The sequence below is a fragment of the Erinaceus europaeus genome, chromosome X (genome assembly GCF_950295315.1).
Source record: "Erinaceus europaeus chromosome X, mEriEur2.1, whole genome shotgun sequence".
In the NCBI taxonomy this organism is placed as follows: Eukaryota; Metazoa; Chordata; class Mammalia; order Eulipotyphla; family Erinaceidae; genus Erinaceus; species Erinaceus europaeus.
Genome location: NC_080185.1, coordinates 43,450,230 through 43,474,009, shown reverse-complemented (window position 1 = coordinate 43,474,009; position 23,780 = coordinate 43,450,230). Strand labels below are relative to the sequence as shown.

Sequence of the window (23,780 nt, the reverse complement as noted above, 5' to 3'; positions counted from 1 at the left end):
CCACATCTGACTTGCCCAAATAAGTTATCCTTCTTAGTGAATCAAGAAAGAAATTTCACTAGACCCCGGGCATCTTTGAAATGTGTGAGCCCCAAACTGCTATGCCACCGAAGGTACAAATCTGGGTTTTAATTATACAGGAGGCAGCGTTAAACATTTTGAGGGTTAACTGTGATGTGGTTCTCCCATCCAAGTACTAACCAGGCCCGACCCTGCTTAGCTTCCGAGATCAGACGAGATCGGGCGTGTTCAGGGTGGTATGGCCGTAGACAGTGATGTGGTTCTTATTGTAATAATCCACCTGTTATCATAACCTAACATACTGACTTTGGGAAATGTCGTTTCAGGGTCCTACTGCATATTGTGTCAAAGTGTCATGAAGAAGGCCTGGATAATTACTTGAGATCCTTCATCAAGGTTTGTGGAGGAAGCTTTCTTTGTTGAACTGGATACTTCTGGTGGCCCTTTCTTCTGATGGTGTGTGTGTGTGTGTGTGTTTTGCATTCTTCCTTTGTAGTATAACTTCCGGCCTGAAAAACCGAGTCCCCCACAGGCCCAGCTGATACATGAAACTCTGGCTACAACCATGATAGCTACCTTAAAGCAATCTGCAGACTTTTTAGCAATAAACAGGATGCTGAAGGTAAGAAAATAGGGCACAAATGTGTCCTGGATCCCTGATTCCTCAGAGCTCTGCCCCACCAGGGAAAGAGAGAGACAGGATGGGAGTATGGATTGACCTGCCAATGCCCATGTTCAGCGGGGAAGCAATTAAACAGAAACCAGACCTTCCACCTTCTGCATCCCACAATGACCCTGGGTCCATACTCCCAGGGGGTTAAAGAATAGGAAAGCTATCAGGGGAGGGGATAGGATATGGAGTTCTGGTGGTGGGAATTGTGTGGAATTGTACCCCCTCGTATCCTATGGTCTTGTCACTGTTACCATTAAAATATTTATTTATTTATTTATTTATTCCTTTTTGTTGCCCTTGTTTTATCATTATTGTGGCTGTTATTGTTGTTGTTATTGATGTTGTCGTTGGATAGGACAGAGAGAAATGGAGAGAGGAGGGGAAGACAGGGGGAGAGAAAGATAGACACTTGGAGACCTGCTTCACCACCTGTGAAGCGACTCCCCTGCAGGTGGGGAGACAGGGGCTGGAGCCGGGATCCTTATGCCAGTCCTTGCACTTTGCGCCACCTGCTCTTAACCCACTGTGCTACCGCCCGACTCCCTCACTGTTTCTATTTTATAAATAAAAATTTTTTAAAAAGGAAAGAAAATAGGGTACAAAAACATGCTCCCCTTCCTCTTCCATTTCAGCTCCATTGGGTTGTCTGAAAATGTGTGACACATTTTTGCATAGAAAAATGTGGAAAAAATATGTCATGAATTTTCTCACAACCCAGTAGTTTCTCTTGAGTGTCTCCATTTCCAACAAGTTGCCCATGTGGCCATTACCACAATGTTTTCCATGAAACCTTCTTCTCCTCCCCTTCCTACCTACCTCTTGCCTTGGTTGAAGATGGGGTTGAATGAATTTTGATCAGACCTCACTTCGGATCCTGCACCCACCACTTAGTACTAGTTCCGTAGCAGCTCTGATCTTTCAGATCCTCGTTCTTAAACTACTAGTAAAGTATTTAATATGTTTTGGGCACATAGTAGGGTCTCAGGAGGTGGCTTTTAATGTCACTTTTTTTAATATATTTATTTATTTCCCTTTTTGTTGCCCTTGTTTTTTATTGTTGCTGTAGTTATTATTGTTGTTATTGATGTCATCATTGTTAGATAGGATGGAGAGAAATAGGGAGAGGAGGGGAAGACAGAGAGGGGGAGAGAAAGATAGACATCTGTAGACTAGCTTCACTGCCTTTGAAGCGACTCTCCTGCAGGTGGGGATCCGGGGGCTCGAACCGGGATCCTTAAGCCAGTCCTTGGGCTTCGTGCCACGTTTGCTTAACATGCTGCACTACCGCCCGACTCCCTAATGTCATTTGAGTCATCACCAGGACTTTATCCGTCCAGACTGACACTTACAGAGAGAGAAGCGGGGAAGAAGGAGGAAGAGAGGGAGAGGGAGAAGGAGAGAACCACAAGGCCAGGAAAATACTTCACCTGCATAGTGCACCACTTTGATGTGTGCAACAATCACGTTTGAGCCCAGCATCCCCCACACTGAAAGGACGAATAGGATGCAGCTTACTCTTCAATATTGCATTTTTTCCCGGAACGTTTTATTGGGGACATAACTGTTTACAATACAGCTCTTGACACACAGAGACTGATTTTCTGGGTTTTTTTTTTGTTTGTTTTTTAGTATTCATGGTTTTTCTTTGAGATTATTGCAAAGTCAATGGCCACATACTTATTGGAAGAAAATAAAATTAAGGTAAGTAAGCTCAAGAGTCATATTTAACATAGACAAAGTTGGCTAGTTTTATAGTTAGCCTCAAGGTGCTATATTTTGTTATGTTTCAACATTGTTTCTGTCTATATTTAAGCTCTCTTACTGCTTTGATTTTTTGAAGTTTGCTCTAAAAATAGCAGTGAATGCATTGCATAAGTCTGAGGTCTAATAGCCCCTGCGCCTTCCAAAACTAATATTTAGACCCCCCTCTATATAGATTCTTGCCTGTACTTACTTACCATGTAAAATACAGTACTTTGGAAGCTATAACTTTATCTCGTCATTAAAAAGATGTCTGTGTTGAAAGTAGTCATTTGGGAGAAGAACAAATATCAGATCAGAAGTAGTCTTGCTCTTAGGAAAGGCATGTACAAAGTTGAAAATAGTATGCAGTGCTTGTGTTCCTATAACATGGTGTATAAATTTAGTTGTATTTTTAAACAGTTTTAAAGCTGCAAGGACTTTTTTTTTGAGGAAGTTCTCTCTCTCTCTCTCTACCTCTCTCCCCCTCTCCTTCTCTCCCTCTCTCCCTCACTCCCTTTCTTCCTCTCTCTCTCCACCAGAATTGTCACTGGGACTATATGCCTGCATGATGCCACCATTCCCATTAGCTATTTTTTCATGCCTTTCTTTTCCTCCTCTTTATTATTATTTTTTTAGAGAGAGAGACCTACAGCACTGTTCTGCTGCTTGTGAAGCTTCCCTCCTGCAGGTAGAGTCCAGGGCTTGAACGAAGGTCTTGTGCATGGTAATGTGTGCACTCTTTTTATCAGAATGTACACAGAATGGATTTGCTGAAATTGAGGTGCATGAGTGCACATATGCTTGATGTATCAGAGAAAGTAGAATGAAAAAATGGGCTATATCTGCATCCCAGGTACAGGGTTCCAAAATTAGGTCAAAATGGCCCACTCCTAGTAATGATTCGATGAGTTGTATTATTAGAGGTCTAGATCGATCCTGACCAAAAAGTTCACATTGCACTAACAATGTCCTTCGTAAGCTGGGAGAGAAGTAATATTCTAGGCAACTGGGTTTCCAGCCCCCAGATCACATCTGCAGGGTTTACGAAGCTTTATGAGTGGCGTAACAGTGTTGCAGTGCCGTCCCTCTCTCTCTCTCTCTCTCTCTCTCTCTCTCTCCCTTTCTCCCTCCCTCCTTCCCTCTCTCTCCCTCTCCCTCTCTCTCACTCTCCCTCTCCCTCCCTCTTTCTCCCTCTCTCTCCCACTCCCTCTCTCTCACTCTCCCTCTCCCTCTCTCTCCCTCTTTCTCCCTCTCTCTCCCTCTCCCTCTCTCTCACTCTTCCTCTCCCTCTCTCTCCCTCTTTCTCCCTCTCTCTCCCTCTCCCTCTCCCTCTCTCTCACTCTCCCTCTCCCTCTCTCTCCCTCTCCCTCTCTCTCACTCTCCCTCTCCCTCTCTCTCACTCTCCCTCTCCCTCTCTCTCCCTCTTTCTCCCTCTCTCTCCCTCTCCCTCTCTCTCCCTCTCCCTCTCCCTCTCTCTCCCTCTTTCTCCCTCTCCCTCTCTCTCCCTCTTTCTCCCTCTCTCTCCCTCTTTCTCCCTCTCTCTCCCTCTCTCTCCCTCTTTCTCTCTCCCACCCCCTCTATCTCCTCAAAAGTATTCTGGTTAAAACACATTTCTCCATAGAATGGTCTTGAAAATTAAAAAAAAAAATATTCACACCTACTGTGACCCTTTACATGTCCATTTCCTTCAAGCTTCCCAGAAGCCAGCGATTCCCCGAGGCATATCATCATGTGTTGCATTCATTGCTCCTTGCAATCATCCCCCATGTGACTATTCGCTATGCAGAGATTCCCGATGAGTCCCGAAACGTCAATTACAGCTTGGCGAACTTCCTGAAGGTGAGTGACAAATAGCCACAATATGGCAAGTAACTTTAATTTAGAACGGTATGGTCTCAAAAACCCAAAGCAGAGAACTACCCACATGCTAGAGATTCAGCTATCTTTATAAGCTTATGAGGAAACTCTTGACTACAGTCCTCCATCAATTCACTGAGTTACATGGGATCCCCCTGGCCACTTCTGAAATGACTGAATTATTTCACATCAGTGGTCTTACACAAGTGGCTGAGCCAGAAGACATGCTCTGTTTGTTTTGCACGACGTGTTTTTTTTTCTCCCCAGACATTTTTGAATGTCTTTAGATGGGGTCTGCGGCATGAACTTTCTAAGTCACCACCATACTCACCACTCCGTAGTGTATCCCCGACTCTCTTTCTGCATTTAAATCACTCATCTGACCTCTGTTGGCCTTAAGAACTTGCAGGAAGGGGGGTATAGCTCAGTGGTAGAGCATTTGACTGAAGAACTTGCACCTCTTGAAATAAAGCAACCTATTTACTGTTGTAGCTATAGGCTACATGTTGCTAATATATGTGAATGCAGAGTGCTCTTTAAGGCCAGTGGAATTATTTTGCTTGAGAGATACAGGAACCCATCTGTTTAGGAAAGGCAGCACACTTACTGTTAGCATTTCCCCCCAATATGTAGGGGTTATTAGTGGAAGTGAATCCATCTGTAAAGTAGGTGATGACAGTTATTTCATTTGTTGCACTGAACAGGGATGAGTTGGTAATAGATTTAGGGAAGGATAACTCCTCCCTCAATATCAGTATCAGGTATCAACTGTATTTATTAAAGAATCTCATGGTCATTAATCTATTCAAGCAGCTTTAGTGTCTTACCTACCTTAATTTTTTTAAATAAAAAAAATCACTAGCTTCAGATCTCTAGAAGATGATTTAAGTGATAGAAGATATCTGTCTGTGTCAGAAGTAAACTTCTGTCATGAGACTGTTTTTAAAAGTTGTAACACTTCTTCTGTATTAAGCACTAAATATCTGCTTATCTTATTTTTAAAGTTAAACTAAGGATGCGACTGTGTGAAATATAAAATATATTTCTTTCATAGAGTTTAAACCTGTGAGAGCTACTGGAGGGGGAAAACGCATAGTCGATTATTTTGAATTGAATCCAGTAAATATTGCTAGTCATTTACCATCTAATGTGAGAATTCAAAGATGAGAGAGACTGTTGCTGTCGTCGCAGTCAAACCGAAAGTTAAATGCAGTGACTGTTACCTAGACGACACAAAGTACAGCAGGGAAACAAGAAAAGGAGGGATTACCACCACTCAGTGTGAATATTAGAATACTTGAAAGACGCCCAAGACTAGATAAGGAAGTTACCGGTAGAGAATCCTTCAGTAAAGATGAGTGTGTGTGTGTGTGTGTGTGTGTGTGTGTGTGTGTGTGTGTGTGTGTGTGTGTGTTCGTGTGTCCAGGAATCACATAAGGATGAGTGAGAAAGTAAAAGTGAAGAGCTTAGAATGGGTCAGTTTGGAACTGGAAAAATCATCTGGTGTCAGATGATGGAAGGTCTTGAATGTTAGACATTAAGATGTTGGTGTGTATGGAATGGGGAAACACCACTGAATTTTATGGTAGTTTATTTTCTTTATTCATTCATTAACTGAAGTAACACTGGTTTACAACATTACATAGGTTTTCATTTTATATTCTTATAAGCCATCATCTCTATGTATTGTACTAAGTTTACCACAAAAATTGTACTTTCTATCAAGTTGATACTTTTTTACCCAACTTACCCATTTCCTTTCTATCTTTATTATCTTTATTTATTTATTTTGTTACCATAAGGGCTATCACCACAAATCCACCACTCCTGGTGGTCATTTTTTCCTTTTCATTTTACTATAGTACAGAGAGAAATTGAGAGGGGAGGGGAAAATAGGGAGAAAGAAAGAAAGATAGGTAGGTAGATACCTGCAGACCTGCAGGTTGGGAAGTGGGGAGGGCTCAATCCTGGATCCTTTCACACAGTACTATGTGCATTTAACTGGGTGACTGCCATTCAGCCACCCATCCCCACTTACCTTTTCCCTTCCCTTTTCATAACCACTCATTGAGTCTCATAATAGACATTTATTTTTCATTTATTTCATTTATTTGTTTGTTTGTGTCTGTATGTCCCACTTGTGAGTGAAATCATATGGGAGAAACAACAAAGACTATGAATGGCAAATGTGATCAGGCAAGTGTAAGTGGCAGTTAGGACTCATAGAAGAAGGATGCTTCAGTAGGCCAAGAGATGATGGAACCGGAAATTTCTTCTCCTTCTGGTCTAAAATGTTGACTGAACAAGCTACGTTTTGGGAATTGACTAAAATGAGCATGTGTAGCTGAACAGACTACATATATGTATTGTTTATGCCTGTATGTAGATATGTACATACATATGTCTATTATATATTTCTCTTTTTTTAATTAATTTATTTTTCTCTTTTGTTGCCCTTGTTTTTTATTGTTGTAGTTATTGTTGTTATTGATGTTGTTGTTGTTAGATAGGACAGAGAGAAATGGAGAGAGGAGGGAAAGACAGAGAGGGGTAGATAAAGATAGACACCTGCAGACCTGCCTCACCGCTTGTGAAGCGACTCCCCTACAGGTGGGGAGCCGGGGGCTTGAACCGGGATCCTTAAGGTGGTCCTTGCGCTTTGCGCCACATGCGCTTAACCCGCTGTGCCACCGCCCGACTCCTCTATTATATATTTCTGTTTATATGTGTGTAATTCTGAAAATTCTGCAGTTCACTCCCAATTCCAGTTATATTACTTGCCCTGTATCACTTTCTTTAAGGTCTTAAGAGTATCGTATTATTGTCTGTAAAAGTTACAGTTGTCATTCTCTTAACGTAAAATAAAATTTGGTATTTAAAAAAATTATAATTCGAAGACTTTTAGAATCAGATTCTAACTGTTCATTATGGTTTGGTTTCTATAGCGCTGTTTGACACTGATGGACAGAGGATTTGTTTTCAATCTGATAAATGACTATATATCTGGATTCAGCCCCAAAGATCCCAGGGTAAGTTAGAAGGATGAATTGTAGTGGGTAAGGGTGCCATCTTTTCTCCTCTGGAGAATCTAGAACTGTTGTTTTTATTTAAGCACTTAAAGTATAGCTGCATGTGAAAGCAGAACGTACTGGATATTATTGGGGGGGGTCCCAAGACCGGTATATGTCCAGTAGTACACTAGGAGACGTCAGAACTCAGCATTTAACCACATTCACAGTTGGCATGCATTAGAGCTGGAAGGAGAAAAGACACCAATGGGGTCTATGGCAGTCCACTTTCAGACCTCTCGTGTGCCCCCTTCCGGTGAAGAGTCACACAGCACACACTTCCCTCCAGTGACGACCAGGCAGCCAAGTGTGTGCAGTGTCTCTGTTCAGGGAGGCCCAGTTGAGTCATGGAATTCAGGACTTTTGTTAGGGGCTGACCATCTATTGGAGGCTGGTCAGGATTTCAGTCTCTGAAAGGCAAGGCAAGCAAGTGTTCCCCATTAATCACACTGTCTGTCCAGATGGGCTGAGCAGACTGGTATAGAAGGCACAACCTTTATCCTAGAAGGAATGTTTCTAAATCCAATTTATCAAATGCCAGCCAGTGACCCCTCCTGCAAGCAGACCTTTGTTACGGCTAGCAGTGCTGAGCCTGCTGTGTTAACCGTTTCCTGCCTTGGTCCCATCTCAAGATAGGCTTTTTTTTTTAAATCTATTTTATTTTAAAAGCCTTTACTTATTAAAGGGGGAGGGACATATGAGGAGTTAGGCATTGAACTTGGACCTCATTCCCGAGAGTTCTTTATCCGCTGCACCACCTCCTGGGTTACTTAAGTCTTTATTTTATTTATTTTTTCCTCCAGGGTTATTGCTGGGCTCGGTGCCTGCACCATGAATCCACTGCTCCTGGAGGTCATTTTTCCCCCTTTTATTGCCCTTGTTGTTGTAGCCTCGTTGTGGTTATTATTATTGCTTTTATTAGTGTTGTTCGTTGTTGGATAGGACAGAGAGAAATGGAGAGAGGAGGGGAAGACAGAGAGGGGGAGAGAAAGACAAACACCTGCAGACCTGCTTCACCACCTGTGAAGCGACTCCCCTGCTGGTGGGGAGCTGGGGGCTCCAACTGGGATCCTTACGCTGGTCCTTGCGCGTTGTGCCACATGCGCTTAACACACTGCGCCACCGCCCGACCCCCTGAAGTCTTTATTTTAAGGTCAGTAGAGATATGTAGTCTCTATTTGGCTGTGAAAATTACCCATTTAAATGTCCACTGCCTTTGCCTTCTTCTTTTCTTAAAATATTTATCGATAAACATGAGAGGAAAAAGTGAAAATCAGAGCATCAAGGATCAAACTCCAGATCTCATGTTTTTCTCCTGTATCGAAGTAGAGAGAGAAAGAAAACATATCACCAAAGCTTCCTTCATTGCTGTGGGCACCGAATTTGAACCTGGGTCTTACACACGGTAAAGCAGTGTACTGTCCAAGTGAGCTCTTTTTCCAGCCCTCAGCCTTAGTGCTTTGAAGTTAAAAACTCTAGAAGTAGTTTTCTTCTCTCTTATTTTCTTCCTTCCTTTCCTTCTTCCTTCCTTTCTTTTTCTTTTTTCCTTTCCTGTTTTCTTTTTCCTTTTTCTTTTTCACCAGAGCACTGCTCAGCTCTAGTTTATGGTGATGTGGGAGGTTGAACCTGGGACTTCAGAGCCTGAAGATATGTTTTGAATGTGAATCACCCCTGTTGTGAACATCAACAACAGTGGGATTAGTTCTCTTGGCCTGTCAGTTCCTCCCAAGTTACTGTGGGATTTTTCTCCCATTTAGGTACTGGCTGAATACAAGTTTGAATTTCTGCAGACCATTTGCAATCATGAGCATTACATCCCTCTGAACTTGCCCATGGCATTTGCAAAGCCTAAACTCCAACGTGTTCAAGGTGCGTGTTTGTGTTTTTCCATCCTTTGAATTTATGTTTTCCTTTAAATTTTTTTTTTTTGTTTTCCTTGCTAGTGTTAGTGCAGTGTGATGTGTTCTAGCTTAACCAGCCAACTGAAAGGCAAACTTCAGAATCTACTCTCTGTCACTAGGCTTGTTAATAGTAGTCCATGTTTCTTGCATAATTTCCAACAGTAGTATCTATAATATGCAGTGATCCGGTGTATTACAAAGATTACTGCTTATGCAAAGATGACAGATACTAGTAAAATATGCCTTGGAGTAGTGTTTGGACTCTTATGAGGCTGAATTCAGAAAAAGCCGTAGACGCAGTTTTCTGCATGCCTGAAAGGATCATAGAAAGAATTGTATAAAGGCAGAGCTAGGTAGCCATTTGTATAGGAGTTAACATTGCACAGTACCTTCAGTTAGCCCCATTAATAGTTGTATTGAATACTTTGTTGTATAGCACTATTCTTATGTTACTGTGTTTTTTATTTGTCCCTTTTCTTTTCATATATTAATTAGATTTTTTTTCATTTGCGGTGGACCGTTTCACTTCAGTAGGTAGGTTTGACGCGGTTCACTCTCAAGAAGTTTGCTGTCTTTGAAACCAATTTATCCAGTGACTGGCTAAGATGGACGGGGGCTTGTTTGCTTTCCAAATCCTCCTTACTTCAATAATAAATAATAATAATAATGCTTTTATTAACTCATCCAGAAAACCTAGGGGGGTGGGGAGATGTGTGCTTTTACATTTAAAAAATAATAAATCACCTGAGAACTTGGGAATTGATTCTTAAAACATCACCCTCAGGAAACAGGTTCCTGCTTAAGCCAGCATGGGGCTGGAGGGTGTCTGTTCTATTGTGTGTCCATCCATTGCTCCCTGGCTTCTCTGTCATCTCTCTGAATCTGTTGATTAACTGCTTTGCTGTGGTTTTGAAAGAGTGCGGATGTAACTACTTGATTGGATGTTCAAATCATGAAAGTGTAAAAACCTGTCATTGCAGGGTCTCTCCTGATTTGGCCACCTGGGCTAGTCAACCTGGCCCTTGGACACAAAAAGATTGGGAGTCACCAAAACCAAAATGGGACCCAGGGCAGGGAAACAAACAAACAACAACAACAACAAAATCACCGGCCTTGGGTTCTATGGGAATAACTGCTCAGGAGTGGTCTTAGTGATGGAATTAGAACTAATGAAAATGGAAGAAGCATATTTATACACCCAAGCAACCCTTTCAAACCCACCCCCTTACTAGATCCTGAGCATGGGTAGCCCCGAAGGTTCCCCTAGTGTTTATTGGTCACCCTAAGGAAGTCAGGGAAAAGAAGGGAGTGGGTAGAGCATCAGGTTGAAATCCGATGAGCTCACACCATTTACTAAGTCCTAACTGAATACACAGCATTATAGTAAGTGCTAAAGAGCTGAAAGGAGAACTGGAAAACATAACTTGCAGCCTTGGGGTTAACTATCTTTAACGAAAGGGGAGAGAACATCTGCTGGAGAAATTCTTAAGCTTGGTCACAGCCCCTTCTGAGTAGTATAAGGCCACTCCCAATCGGGATATTAGCAGCTGGAATCATAGATGGTCTGAGCATCTAACTGAGAGTGAAAGAACTAACCTGAAGTGATTTGATGAAATAGAAGATTGTTATTTGAGTGATGGCGCCTTGGAGTAACCCGCAGCTGCCTTTCCTCTTGTTCTTTGTCTTCTGTTGTATTCTGGTCAGTACAAACTGTCTACTTAACAGCAGTTAATATGATTGGAATGATTTCTCTGCCTTTCTATACTTCATAAGTATAAGCAGATCACTGAATAAGGAATTGGGGAGTCGGTCGGTAGTGCAACGGGTTAAGCGCACATGGCGCAAAGCACAAGGACGGGCGTCAGGATCCCGGTTCGAGCCCCCGGCTCCCCACCTGCAGGAGGTCGCTTTGCAAGCAGTGAAGCAGGTCTGCAGATGTCTATCTTTCTTTCCTCCCCTCTGTCTTTCCCTCCTCTCTCCATTTCTCATTTATCTCTGTCCAGTCCAACAACAACAACAGCTATAGCATCAGTAACACTACAACAAGCACAACAAGGGCAACAAAATGGGGAAAATAGCCTCCAGGAGCAGTGGGTTTGTGGTGCAGGCACCGAGACCCAGCAATAACCCTGGAGGCAAAAAAAAAAAAAAAAAAAAAAAAAAGGAATTGGTCTGTAGAGTGACTCACATTTGTCTTTCAAACTCAGTCTCTTCAGAAAGAAATGTGTGAAGACATTTTCAGATATGTGATTCTTTCATTCTGGGTTCCATCTTAAGATTTCTAAGAGTTTTTTTTTTAAAAAAAGCAATCTGTAGGGGGTGGGGGGTACAAAAGAATCTAGGAACTATGCTATCAATTGAACTCATCAGTAAGGCTCTCCTCTGGCACTAATTATGCGCGCTCCTGTCTTGTGAAAGTTTGCATGCTCATTCTTTATGATGCAAAAAGAAGTTGAGATCCATTCACTATCAAACTGCAGCTTACTCGCTAGCATGATCATATGTTAATAATGTGGCATTTTGATGTGGACTGTTGAATGTGGTTTGTAAACGGGTCTCAAATTTCATTGTGCTGCAGATTCAAACCTTGAATACAGTTTATCAGATGAGTATTGCAAGCATCACTTCCTGGTTGGTCTGCTTCTGAGGGAAACCTCCGTTGCTCTTCAAGACAGTTACGAGATCAGATACACAGCTATCTCTGTCATAAAGAATCTTTTAATAAAACATGCCTTTGACACTAGATATCAGCACAAGGTAAGGTTTGTCTGTGTGACCATAAGTATCCCTGTGGTAAAGTTCTGCTAAGTTTTCCATTGGAAATAAGGCGCATAAAATATATATTCATCAATAAAATGTGCTTGTTTCAGATTATTAGATTTTTAAATTGATTTTATTTTTGTTTTGCCGCTGAGTTGTCACTGGAACTTGGTGCCTACACTGATCTACTGTTTTCAGTGGCCATTTTTCCCTTTCTTTGATAGACGGTGAGAAACAGAGAGATGGGAAGAGAGAGGGAGGGAAGGAGAGAGAGGGAGAGGGAGAGAGAGAGAGAGAGAGAGGAGAGATGATACACTTGAAACACTGCTCTACCACTCATGAAGCTTCCCTCCTGCTGGTAGGGGCTGGGGGCTTGAACTTGGATGCTTGTTCATCGTAACATGTGCATTGAGAGAAAGCAGTGCTGTAGCAGATGTGGTACTGGAGATTGAACCTGGGGCCTCACACTGCAAGTCCTGTCTTCTACTGCTATGCCACCTTCCTAGCCACACAGAAGGTTACATTCAATTTCTTTTAGAAATATTTATTTATTTATAGGACAGAGAGAAATTGAAAGGGGAGGGGTAGATAAACAGGGAGAGACAGAGAGAGAGAGAGATACCTTCAGCACTGCTGTACCACTTGTGAAGCTTCCCCCTGTACATGTGGTGACTGGGGACTTGAACCTGGGTCCTTCTACATGATAATGATGTATTCACTCAACCAGGTGCAATGCCACCCGGCCTTGCACTGTATTTCTATTTCTTTTTCAGTTGATTTGATTGTTTTTTCATTTTCATTTTTATTTATTTTTTTCAAGATTTTAAAAATTATTTTATTTATTTATTTATTGGATCATGACAGCCAGAAATCGAGGGGGCAGGGGTAGACAGAGAAGGAGAGAAAGAGAGAGAGAGAGAGAGAGAGAGACCTGCAGACTTGTCTCACCACTTGCAAAGCTTCCTCCCTACAGGTGGGGACCAGGAGCTCGAACCTGGGTCCTTGCGCAACTGTAACATGCAGGGGAGGCCACTTCACAAGCGGTGAAGCAAGTCTGCAGGTGTCTGTCTTTCTCTCCTCCTCTCTGTCTTCCCCTCCTCTCTCCATTTCTCTCTGTCCTATCTAACAATGATGACATCAATAACAACAATAATAACTACAACAACAATGAAGAACAAGGGCAGCAAAAAGGATAATAAATAAATATTTAAAAATGTTTTTAAAAAAATGACTCCCTTGGATATTGCACCTGTTTGCCATGTGCGTGACTCAGGTTCAAACCTAGCCCCCAGTGCATTGGAGAAAGGTTTGATGCCATTGTCTCTTTCATTCTCTGTCTCTGTGTATCTGAAAAAGTCAGCCTGGAGTGAAGAAACCCTTCAATGATGAAAAAAAGAAAATTAAGTCTGGTAAAAAATTATTCTTGAAAGTCTCAAAGGAAGTGCAGTCAGTTAATGTATGAAAGATTTCCCAGCCTCAAGAATAAATGCAATTTAAAGCTACATATCCTGAAGTAGTACAGTGATTTTTTCTGTCTGTCTGTCTATCTATCTGTCTATCTCCCTATCTACTTTAAAGCTACATGTCCTGAAGTAGTACACTGATTCTGTCTATCTATTTATCTATCATCTATCTACCTACCTACCTATCATCTATCATGTGAAACCCTCTCTCTACCATATACAGATTAAATGAATTTATGAAGTTATCTCACACTGGCTACCCTGACAGTCCAGCCTGAAGTTGTAATCTCCCTCACCAATACATGTAAAAGAATTCTGCTCTTGTCCCCTCTCTGGCTTCAGGATCCCATGCCACAGGAGCTCCTTTGACAAAACACTGCATGTGTCTTTATGTATGCACATATCTAGCGGGATTAGCCTATCAGCTACAGCAAAGGAAAGGAATAGATGTGGGTTGAGTGATAGTGCATTCAGACTACTAGTGGTCAGTTCTCGACCCACAAGAAGAAGCCAGTGGATTTCCCAGGTCTTCTATATCTAGAAACCAAGACCACATTAGCTACATCCCCTGACCCCGGTCACATTGCTTTAACCGCAGTCTTCACTAACTTTGGGAAATGATTCTGAGTGAATAGGCTAATCTGTTTGTTTGCTTTTTTTTCTTCTCTTCACGTCTTTGTTTATTCGTTCTTTCAGCCAGTTTGTACTGAGTGACCATCTTCCATGTGCCCGGGCACTGGGGATGAAGCAGTGAACACTACAGACATGGTCACGGTCACTAGACTGAAAAACCTGTGACTGGAAGTATCTGCTGTGTGGGTTGACTGTGATCAGACCTGTTCTTTTGCCTTGTGTGGTTAGGCTTAAGGAATGGGATTAACTTTTGTGTCAGAGATAAATTCAAATGCCCGCAGAGTTCTGTAGTAGTTTTGAAGACTCTTAAGTATAGACAGACTCAGTTTCTACTGATTTATTAGCCTAGCGTTACTCTTTAAATGGTAACTCCTTAACATATAGGCTTACAGTTCGTCTCTAAAGTTTTTGATGATTACTTTTCAGAACCAGCAAGCCAAAATAGCACAGTTGTACCTGCCATTTGTTGGACTGCTTCTGGAAAACATACAGCGATTAGCAGGTCGTGATACATTGTATTCTTGTGCAGCTATGCCAAATTCTGTAAGTAGTGATATGTCTCTATTGGTGTTTTATCTAATATATTTAGAATGGAGTAAGATATCATCCCTTTTTTCTTAATACTAGTAGTTTTTTTTATAATGTGGTGCCCAGGATCAAACCAGAGGCCTTTGTTTTATAGTTTTAGAGAGATTAAGAGATATCAAAGCACCGTTCTACTATCCTTGGGGCATTGCTTATTTTGTCAAGCAGTGTTTACTTGTATTTATTTTTTTATTTTACTATTATTTTGATTTATAAAATTTTTATTCATGATTTAATAATGATGGACAAGATTGTCGTGTAAGAGGGGTACAATTCCTACCACTAGAGTTCCATATCTCTTCTCCTCCACTGGAACTTTCCATATTCTTTATCTCTCTGGGATTATAGACCAAAGATCTTTATGGGGTGCAGAAGGTGGAAGTTCTGGCTTCTGTAATTGCTTCTCCACTGGACCTGAGTGTTGATAGATCAATCCATACTGCCCACCCTTTTTCTCTATTTCCCTAGTTGTGGGCTCTGGGGAGGTGTGGTTCCAGGACACATTGGTAAAGTCATCTGCCCAGGGAAGTTAGGTTGGTGTTATGGTAGCTTCTGCAACTTGGTGGCTAAAAAAAGTATTAAGATATAAAGCAGAACAAATTGTTTAATAATCAGGAACCTAAAGGTAACAGTATAGGAGATGGAATTTGGGAGTCTTCATGTTGGAAGAAGCTAGGGAGTCTATTTTAGGGATATTCCAAGGGGCCCACTACTATACTAATTTTTGACTGAGCCCAAAAGCTAACATGCAGGAGGGCTAGGAGCATTGTCTGAGAAGATAGTGTCAGAGTAGAGGATAGGACTAGAACTAGAAAGCTGGGTCTGGGCAGAGAGAAGCTCCCAAATATTGTAGAAGTATATAAATACCATTAGCTGTAAACCCCCACCCATCAGTCTGACCCAGGGCCCTGTTTATTTGTATTTGTAAATAGTCTTTGACTGCTTCCATCTGAGGACTTTGCTGGGTAACAAGAACAAAGGGAACAAGAAGAAACTCCTATACCCAGGGCTGACAAAATAACGAATCTGGGTGGTGCACCTGCCTTACTGTGCACTTGACCCAGATTCAGATCCTACCCCCCATCACCTGAGAGGAAGCTTTGGTGTTGTGGTGTCTTCCCTTCTCTGATGTTTCTCTGTCTTTCTTTCTGAAAAGGTTGGCTTGGGGTGATAAAGCCCAAGTAACAACAACAACAACAAGTCCCTTGTACTCAGTGTTTCATTTGTAAAATTTGTTCCTGTTAACACTTAAATATTTTGATTCAAAAGTGAACAATTAAAAACTAAATGGGGAGTCGGGCTGTAGCACAGCGGGTTAAAGTGCAGGTGGCGCAAAGCACAAGGACCGGCTTAAGGATCCCGGTTCGAACCCCGGCTCCCCACCTGCAGGGGAGTCGCTTCACAGGCGGTGAAGCAGGTCTGCAGGTGTCTATCTTTCTCTCCTCCTCTCTGTCTTCCCCTCCTCTCTCCATTTCTCTCTGTCCTATCCAACAACGACAACAACAATAATGACTACAACAATAAAACAACAAAGGCAACAAAAGGGAATAAATAAATAAAATAAATATTTAAAAAAAAACTAAATGAAAACTATTGTATTTACTGTCGAGTGTAAAACATTAATCCCCAATTAAAAAAAAAGAACAAAACAACCCTGAGCTAATAGTAAAATGATAATAAAGATACAGAAGGGGGAGTTGGGTGGTAGCACAGTGGGTTAAGCACAGGTGGCCCAAAGCGCAAGAACTGGCCTAAGGATCCCGGTTCGAGCCCCAGGCTCCCCACCTGCAGGGGGTCCCTTCATAGGCGGTGAAGCAGGTTTGCAGGTGTCTGTCTTTCTCTCCTGTCTCTGTCTTCCCCTCCTCTCTCCATTTCTCTCTGTCCTATCCAACAATGATGTCATCAATAACAACAGTAATAACTACAACAATAAAACAAGGGCAACAAAAGGAAATGAATAAATAAATAAATATTAAAAAATATATTTAAAAAAATGTGTAGACTGGGGCCAGGTGGTGGCGCACCTGGTAGAGTGCACATGTTGCAATGCTCAAGGACAGGTTTGAGCCCCTGGTCCCCACCTGCAGGGGGAAAGCTTTACAAGTGGTGAAGCAGGTCTGCAGGTGTCTATCTTTCTCTCCCCTTCCCCTCCTCTCTCCATTTCTCTCTGTCCTATCCAGCTATGACAGCATCAATAACAACAACAATAATAACTAATACAACAATAAAAAACAAGGGCAACAAAAGTGAAAATAAATTTAAAAAAATTAAAAAAAGAATAAAGATACAGAAAGGGTAGGATAGAAGAGAAGTGGATGTGGCTAATAAAAAGTAACATGAAGGATTAAAAAAAAAACTAAATGAGAAGAGTCTTCCTTTGAAAAACATTATTATCTACCAGGGATACAACTCTATCCGTTTGCTTTTCCCTCAGTTACCTCCATTCAGCATTTGTTAGTGAATCACTTTTTTTTTTAAGCCAGAATACTGCTCATCTTTGCCTAATGACAGACCTGGGAATTGAACCTGAGACTTTGTAGCCTTGGGCATAAATGTCTGCTGCATAAACCACTTTGCCTTCACCTTGACCCTTAGAGAATCTCTTTGAACCCACCACAACATTTTTCAGTGTGATACTGGAAATTGAGCACAGGACATCATGCAAGTGGAACAGCTTTATATTTTGATCTTTCTGTGAGCAACCTTGAGAAGGAAATCAGTGCACTTCTACACTACCCATAGAGTGCCACATGTTTTGTCTCTTGTTCTCATGCGATGTTGGGATCAAATTCAGGGTCTCACAGATGGAAGGCAAGTACTGAACTACTACCACTCTGGCTTTTTTTTAAAATCCTTATTTATTTATTGCATAGAGACAGCCAGAAATCAAGAGGGAAGGGGGAACTAGAGAAGGAGAGAGAAAGAGAGAAAGAGACACCTGCAGCACTGCTTCACCGCTTGGAAAGATTTCCCTCTGCAGGTGGGGACTGGGGACTGGAACTCAGGTCCTTGCACACAGCAACATGTACGCTCAACCAGGTGAGCCATCACCCAGCCCCACCACTCTGGATCTTAGTGCTGAAATGACTTTTGGAGGTGATCTGTCTCCCACCTGGAAAAACCATCCTTGGCTTCTCTCTCATTCTCTCTCTCTCTCTCTCTCTCTCTCTCTCTCTCTCTCTCTGTGTGTGTGTGTGTGTGTGTGTGTGTGTCCTTTGCCTTTGATTCAATCATTCTTCTTCACATTGCACCAAAAGATTTTCTGTCCATTTATCCTAGTTGTGCATAAATGGATCAGTTTCCATTGGCACACACACGACTTTCATCTGCACCTTCTAGATTATTCCCCAAGACCAAATATTTTCATCCCATTGATTTACCATTTCAATCCCTTTAGGTTTTGGCTACATTCTTCTGAATGAGTTCCCTGTCACCAATAACCCTTTTAAAATGTGGTGCTCAGGATTGGACACTTGATAATCTCCCCGTGGAATGGTTAATTCCTGCCCCACTCTGCTCTATGTTTCCTGTGACCTGATTGTGTATCATGCCTAGACAGATGCTCAATATCCACATCATGCACTGAGGTGGCAGCTTCAACTGCTCCTTACAGTTCCATTAGGAAATTCTCCCTAACCAATGGCCCAGTCAGTTTGCCAAGATTACCTTGTGGGCTTACAAGATAGCATAATGGTTCTGTAAAAGACTTTCATGCTGGAGACTCTGAGGTCCCAGGTTCAGTCCCCGGTACTACTATAAGCTAGAGCTGAGCAGTTTCTTTTTGTTTCTCTCGCTCATGAACATAAAATATATAACTATTTAAATCTCTCTCTCCTCTCTCCTCTCTCCTCTCTCCTATCTCCTATCTCCTCTCTCCTCTCTCTACCTTGGGTTCCTTTGAAAAGCTGCTTTTCAGTCACCCTGATTGCCTGCAGCTCTGACTATGTAAAATCAACTAAATTGGGCTTCCATATCACTTACTTAGGCATCAGTCTTTGTTAAAGACCAGTCCAGACTGATATCCAGGCCTTTCTGTACACTGCACAACACTGGGCATGAAAATCAGAAACAGTGCATCTGTCCTTTCTATTGTGATTCAAGTTCACCTAGGGCATTTTTTAGTAAGAATCGTCCTCCTCTAGCATTGCCCTCTTAGACTTGGAGCTTTACTATAAAATGAGGTTACTAGGGAGTCGGGCGGTAGTGCAGCGGGTTAAGCGCACATGGCACAAAGCACAAGGACCGGCCTAAGGATCCTGGTTCAAGCCCCTGGTTCCCCATCTGCAGGGGAGTCACTTCACAGGTGGTGAAGCAGGTCTGCAAGTGTCTTTCTTTCTCTCCCCCTCTCTGTCTTCCCCATCTCTCTCCATTTCTCTCTGTCCTATCCAACAACAACATCAATAACAACAGTAAAAAAACAAGGGCAACAAGAAAAGGAAATAAATAAATGTTTAAAAAATCTTTTAAGAAATGAGGTTACTGGGGCTGGTGAAATTGCTTATTTGGAGGAGTGGGGCAGTAGCGCAGCAGGTTGAGTGCAGGTGGCGCAAAGCACAAGGACTGGCATAAGGATCCCAGTTTGAGTCCCCAGCTCCCCACCTGCAAGGGGGGGTTGCTTCACAGGCGGTGAAGCAGGTCTGCAGGTGTCTCTCTTTCTCTCCCCCTCTCTGTCTTCCCCTCCTCTCTCCATTTCTCTCTGTCCCAGCCAACAATGATGACAACAATAACAACAACAGTAATAACTACAACAGTAAAACAACAAGGGCAACCAAAGAGGATACATAAATATTAAAAAAAAGAAATAGCTCATTTGGATAGTGTGCTGCTTTTATTGTGTGTTACCCGAGTTCAAGTCTTGTCACATTTAAGGATGGTCTCTTTCACTTCTCTCTCTCTCTCTCTGCCTCTTTTTTTAATGAAGATACAGAGGGAGGGGTGGCAGGTATCTCACCTAATAGACCATATACATTACCATGCAAGAGGACCTGGGTTCAAGCTCCCATCATCACATGAGATTACCTGCAAGGGAAAACTTCATGAGTGGTAGAGTAGTGATGCTATGTTTCTCCTCTCTCAGTCTCTCCTTTTATTCTGCCAAGAGCCATTTGGGTATTTATAACATCACTGTCAGCCCACCAAATTACCAACTTAAAAATTAGCACATAGTGTTGCTATGAAAAAAAGCTCCTAGATTGGTTATATGTCAGGTCCCACCTGTGGTTGCCTTGGCAGGGCCAGACCAAATATGGACCTGTGGACCAGGTGTTTCCCTACCCTTGATCTAGAGGAAAGAAAATAAATGACCACCAGGAGTGGTCGGGTCAGGAAAGCACTAAGCCTCAGTGATAATCCTGGTGGCAAAAATGAATGAATAAATAAGGGTGCCCTCTCACTCTGTTGGTTCCAATGTCCTGTCATAGGATACAGATATGTTCAGATGACAGTGGTGTCACATTGTCTTACAGGCATCCAGGGATGACTTCGTGTGTGGTTTTACTTCACCTACCAGTAGAGGAAGTCTGAGCACTGACAAAGAGCCCGGTAATTAAGCCCTTTCAAGAGTGCATGTTGCATAGCTGTTTAGAAATGTGTTCTAGGTTTCCCCATATTTTTTAAATACTTCATAATAAAAACCACAGATCGTGCGAACTCTGCTCAAGTTTAATGAAAAACAAAGGCACTTGTGGTCACATTTCTTTGCTTGGGTTTCCTTGTTCTAAGCTTATGTAAAAATGTAGTTTGATATATTGAGAAAAGTAGAGAATAATGAGGAAAAACATGGGTTTCCAGCCCTCATATTTGTCTCCTGGTTTGTGGATGAGACATATCCTTTGTCTGAATCCATGTGTTTATTTTAATGTAATATAACTTTCATTAGTGATTTCATAGTGGTTTACCAGATTATAAGATCACAGGGGTAGAGTTCCACACCGCCCCCACCCCCTAAGTGAACCCATGTTTTCTTTGCTATAAGATCCACTCTCAGACCTCGGGGCTTTCACTTTAAGACTTCAGAGGAATATTTTGTGGTTTCACACATAGTACAGTATTTGAGAGGTGAAAAAAAGCACCCTTTCTTTGACTTCTTGAGGGGTTTTGAGGTAATATGTACAGTTCACGTTGTAAGTGACCAAGATCTAGTCTCTAAACTATGGCTTCACTTAAATTAGTCCAAGAGATACTTTCAGAAGGATTTTTGAGAACTTCTCCTGGGGCTAACAAGGAACTGGCTTTCCCCCCCCCCCTTCTAGCTTATGGATCGTTCCCAAATGGACATGGAATTAAGAGGGAAGATTCAAGAGGTTCCCTCATCCCAGAAGGAGTTGTGGGGTTTCCAGATCAAAGCAGCACTGGTGAACATGTAAGAACCTAAGTATACAGGACAAACCTAGTGACATTAGCCTATAGTGACCCTTCTTGGTATATATAGAAGAGGCTCTCTGTTCTCCTGTAGCCCTTTGTGAATCTATACAAAAGCATTCCTCGACTCTTAGATATGTCGGCATTTCTCTCCTATCTTGACAACCGCCATTCAGCTATCTTAAACTGTTCATAGAGAGTAAGGCATTCTATATCTCTATCTCTGTCTCTATCTCTATCTCTATCTCTATCTCATCTATATCTATATATCTATATACAAGACCATGGGATAAGAGGGTAGAATCCCATACGATTTCCACCACTATAGAGTTCTGTATCCCGTCCCTTCGACTGATAACTTTCCTATTCTTTATCTTTCTGGGAGTATGGACCCAGGATCATTATGGGGTGTAGAAGGTGGTAGGTCTGGCTTCTGTAATTGCTTCTCCACTAGATATGGGCATTGGCAGGTCGATCCATACTCCCAGCCTGTTTCTATTTCCCTAGAGGGGTGGGCCCCTGGGGAGGTGGGATTTTTAAGTCCTAATTCAATCCATCTTTTGACCCTAGCATACTGTAGCCTGTTCTACAGAGAGAAGGTTCAAGTAAAAATATTTAATATTGTTTGACCAGAAGTCACTTCTTTGTGAGAATAATTCAACCCTTCATTCTTGTGAATGAGAGCAATTGCATTAACTTGGAAGACAATAAAATAAAATAAATAAGGTTCCTGGGTCAGGAAGATAATATATGGTTGTGCAAAGAGATTCTTATGCCTGAGGCTTTGAAGTCCCAGGTTCAATCCCCCAAACCACTATAACCCAGAGCTGAACAGTGCTCTGGTTGAAAAGAAACAATCATAAATTTCCCAATTGATGTTTTTAGCATCCCAGCTTTTTAAAATGTATTTATTTATTATCAGGTAAAGACAGAGAGAAATTGAGAGGGAAGAGAGAGATAACAAGGGAGAGAGACATCTGCAGCTCTCTTTCACTACTCGTGGTGTTTTCCCCCTGCAGGTAGGGACCTGGGGCTTGAACCTGGGTCCTTGTGCACTATACTGTGTGTGCTTAACCACTGCCTGATCCCTAGCATGCCAGCTTCACTACAACAGAATATATTCTCCAACTTTCCCATCAGGTTGTATTCAGCCTAATGCTAGAATGTGAAATTATGTTAGCTTTGAGAGAACCCCTCATGCTAGCCCATTGAATTTGACATTTACAAAGGTCAAGTCAGGCAGTGTGTAACATTATAGCATCCTGTGGAAGTAGTTAGAATGGTTCATAAACTCGATAAAATCACCAGTGAAAACTGGGATTGTAGTTCGGAACAAATGTAGAGCTCTGGAAGGTATAGACCTGAATTCGGGTTTTCTAATTCTAGCACTTTCTCTGCTATCTTGTTGCTTTAGTGTGTGTTCATCAGAGTCACAGTCACGGAGGTGGGGGGGGGAGGTGAGGGAGAGCTTGACTAGATAGCAAGGCCCTACCCCCAAAGTTCTGATGCATTCGATCTGGGACAGAGACAACTAACTGGCATTTTTAAACTCCCAATGCTCCTGGTGGTAGTGGTTGGGGAGAACCCCTAGAGAACCATTCAAGTCTACTTCCTTGAGGCTGGGAGTACATAGCACAGGTATTCATAGTCACGAAGCTTCCTGTTTCACACCAGGCCAGGCCGTGGTGCACCTGGTTAAGCACACACACTATAGTGCTCAAGGACCCGGGTGCAAGTCTCTGCTCCCCACCCGAAGGGGGGGAAAGCTTCATGAGTGGTGAAGCAAAGCTGCTGCAGGGGTCTGTCTCTTCTTCTCTCTAGCCTCCTCTACATCCCCCATCACCTCTCAATTTTTCTCTGTCTCTATCCAATAATAAATCAATGATTTTTTTTTGCCCCCAGGGTTATTGCTGGGGCTTGATGCCTGCACTACGAATCCACTGCTCCTGGAGGCTATTTTCTCCCTTTTGTTGCTTTTTTTTATATCCTTGTTGTGGTTATTATTATTGTTGTTACTGATGTCATTGTTGTTGGATAGGACAGTGAGAAATCTAGAAAGGAGGGGAAGACAAAGAGGAGAGAAAGATAGATACCTGCAGACCTACTTCACTGCTTGTGAAATGATCCTCCTGCAGGTGGGGGGCGGGGGCCTTCAATGGGGATCGTAACTTATGTTGGTCCTTTTGCTTCGCAGCATGTGCGCTGAAGGTGCTGCGCTACTGCCCGACCCCCTAAATCTTATTTTTTTTAAGTACATATACTAAAATCGCAACACAAGATTGCCCTGGGTGAGGCAAAGAAAGGAGCATATGCCAGGTTAAATGACTGCCTGGTTGTTACACAACTAGCAAGCAATCAGAGACCAGATGTTTTGTTCTAAGGGGAAGTCCTGTTTTAGTGAAAGTGTTACTTTGTAACATGCGCTCAACCAGTTGTGCCACAGCCTGGCCCCAGAACAGTGTTACTTTGTAGAGGCTCCAATTTTAAAGTTACTGAATCCCCCTTAGTGTAACTATTTTACAATATCACTACTCTCATTTGCTTATTTATTTATCAATCTCCAAGGTTATTAGGGGACTCAGTGCCTGCACTACGAATCTACTGCTACTGTGGCCATTTAAAAAAATTTTTTGATAGGACAGAGAGAAATTGAGAGGGCAGGGGAAGATAGAGAGGGAGAGAGAAAGATATACACCTGTAGACCTGCTTCACTGCT

The 23,780-nt window shown here is 42.2% G+C and overlaps 1 protein-coding gene across 4 annotated transcripts in view; it reads left to right on the top strand.

Annotated features, from left to right (window-relative positions):
- Positions 1-23,780, top strand: part of DOCK11 (dedicator of cytokinesis 11) — a 328,799-nt gene that overhangs the window by 208,389 nt on the left and 96,630 nt on the right. For 2 of the 4 annotated variants that reach the window (XM_060182486.1, XM_060182485.1), the window contains exons 25-35: positions 348-417; positions 518-643; positions 2,324-2,395; positions 4,130-4,276; positions 7,240-7,323; positions 9,120-9,231; positions 9,759-9,797; positions 11,842-12,020; positions 14,546-14,662; positions 20,170-20,245; positions 20,956-21,065. In XM_060182486.1, the coding sequence (XP_060038469.1) occupies positions 348-417; positions 518-643; positions 2,324-2,395; positions 4,130-4,276; positions 7,240-7,323; positions 9,120-9,231; positions 9,759-9,797; positions 11,842-12,020; positions 14,546-14,662; positions 20,170-20,245; positions 20,956-21,065 (1,132 nt within the window). The remainder of the gene's footprint in view (positions 1-347; positions 418-517; positions 644-2,323; positions 2,396-4,129; positions 4,277-7,239; positions 7,324-9,119; positions 9,232-9,758; positions 9,798-11,841; positions 12,021-14,545; positions 14,663-20,169; positions 20,246-20,955; positions 21,066-23,780) is intronic. The other 2 variants (XM_060182487.1, XM_007530393.3) reach the window with 2 other exon arrangements.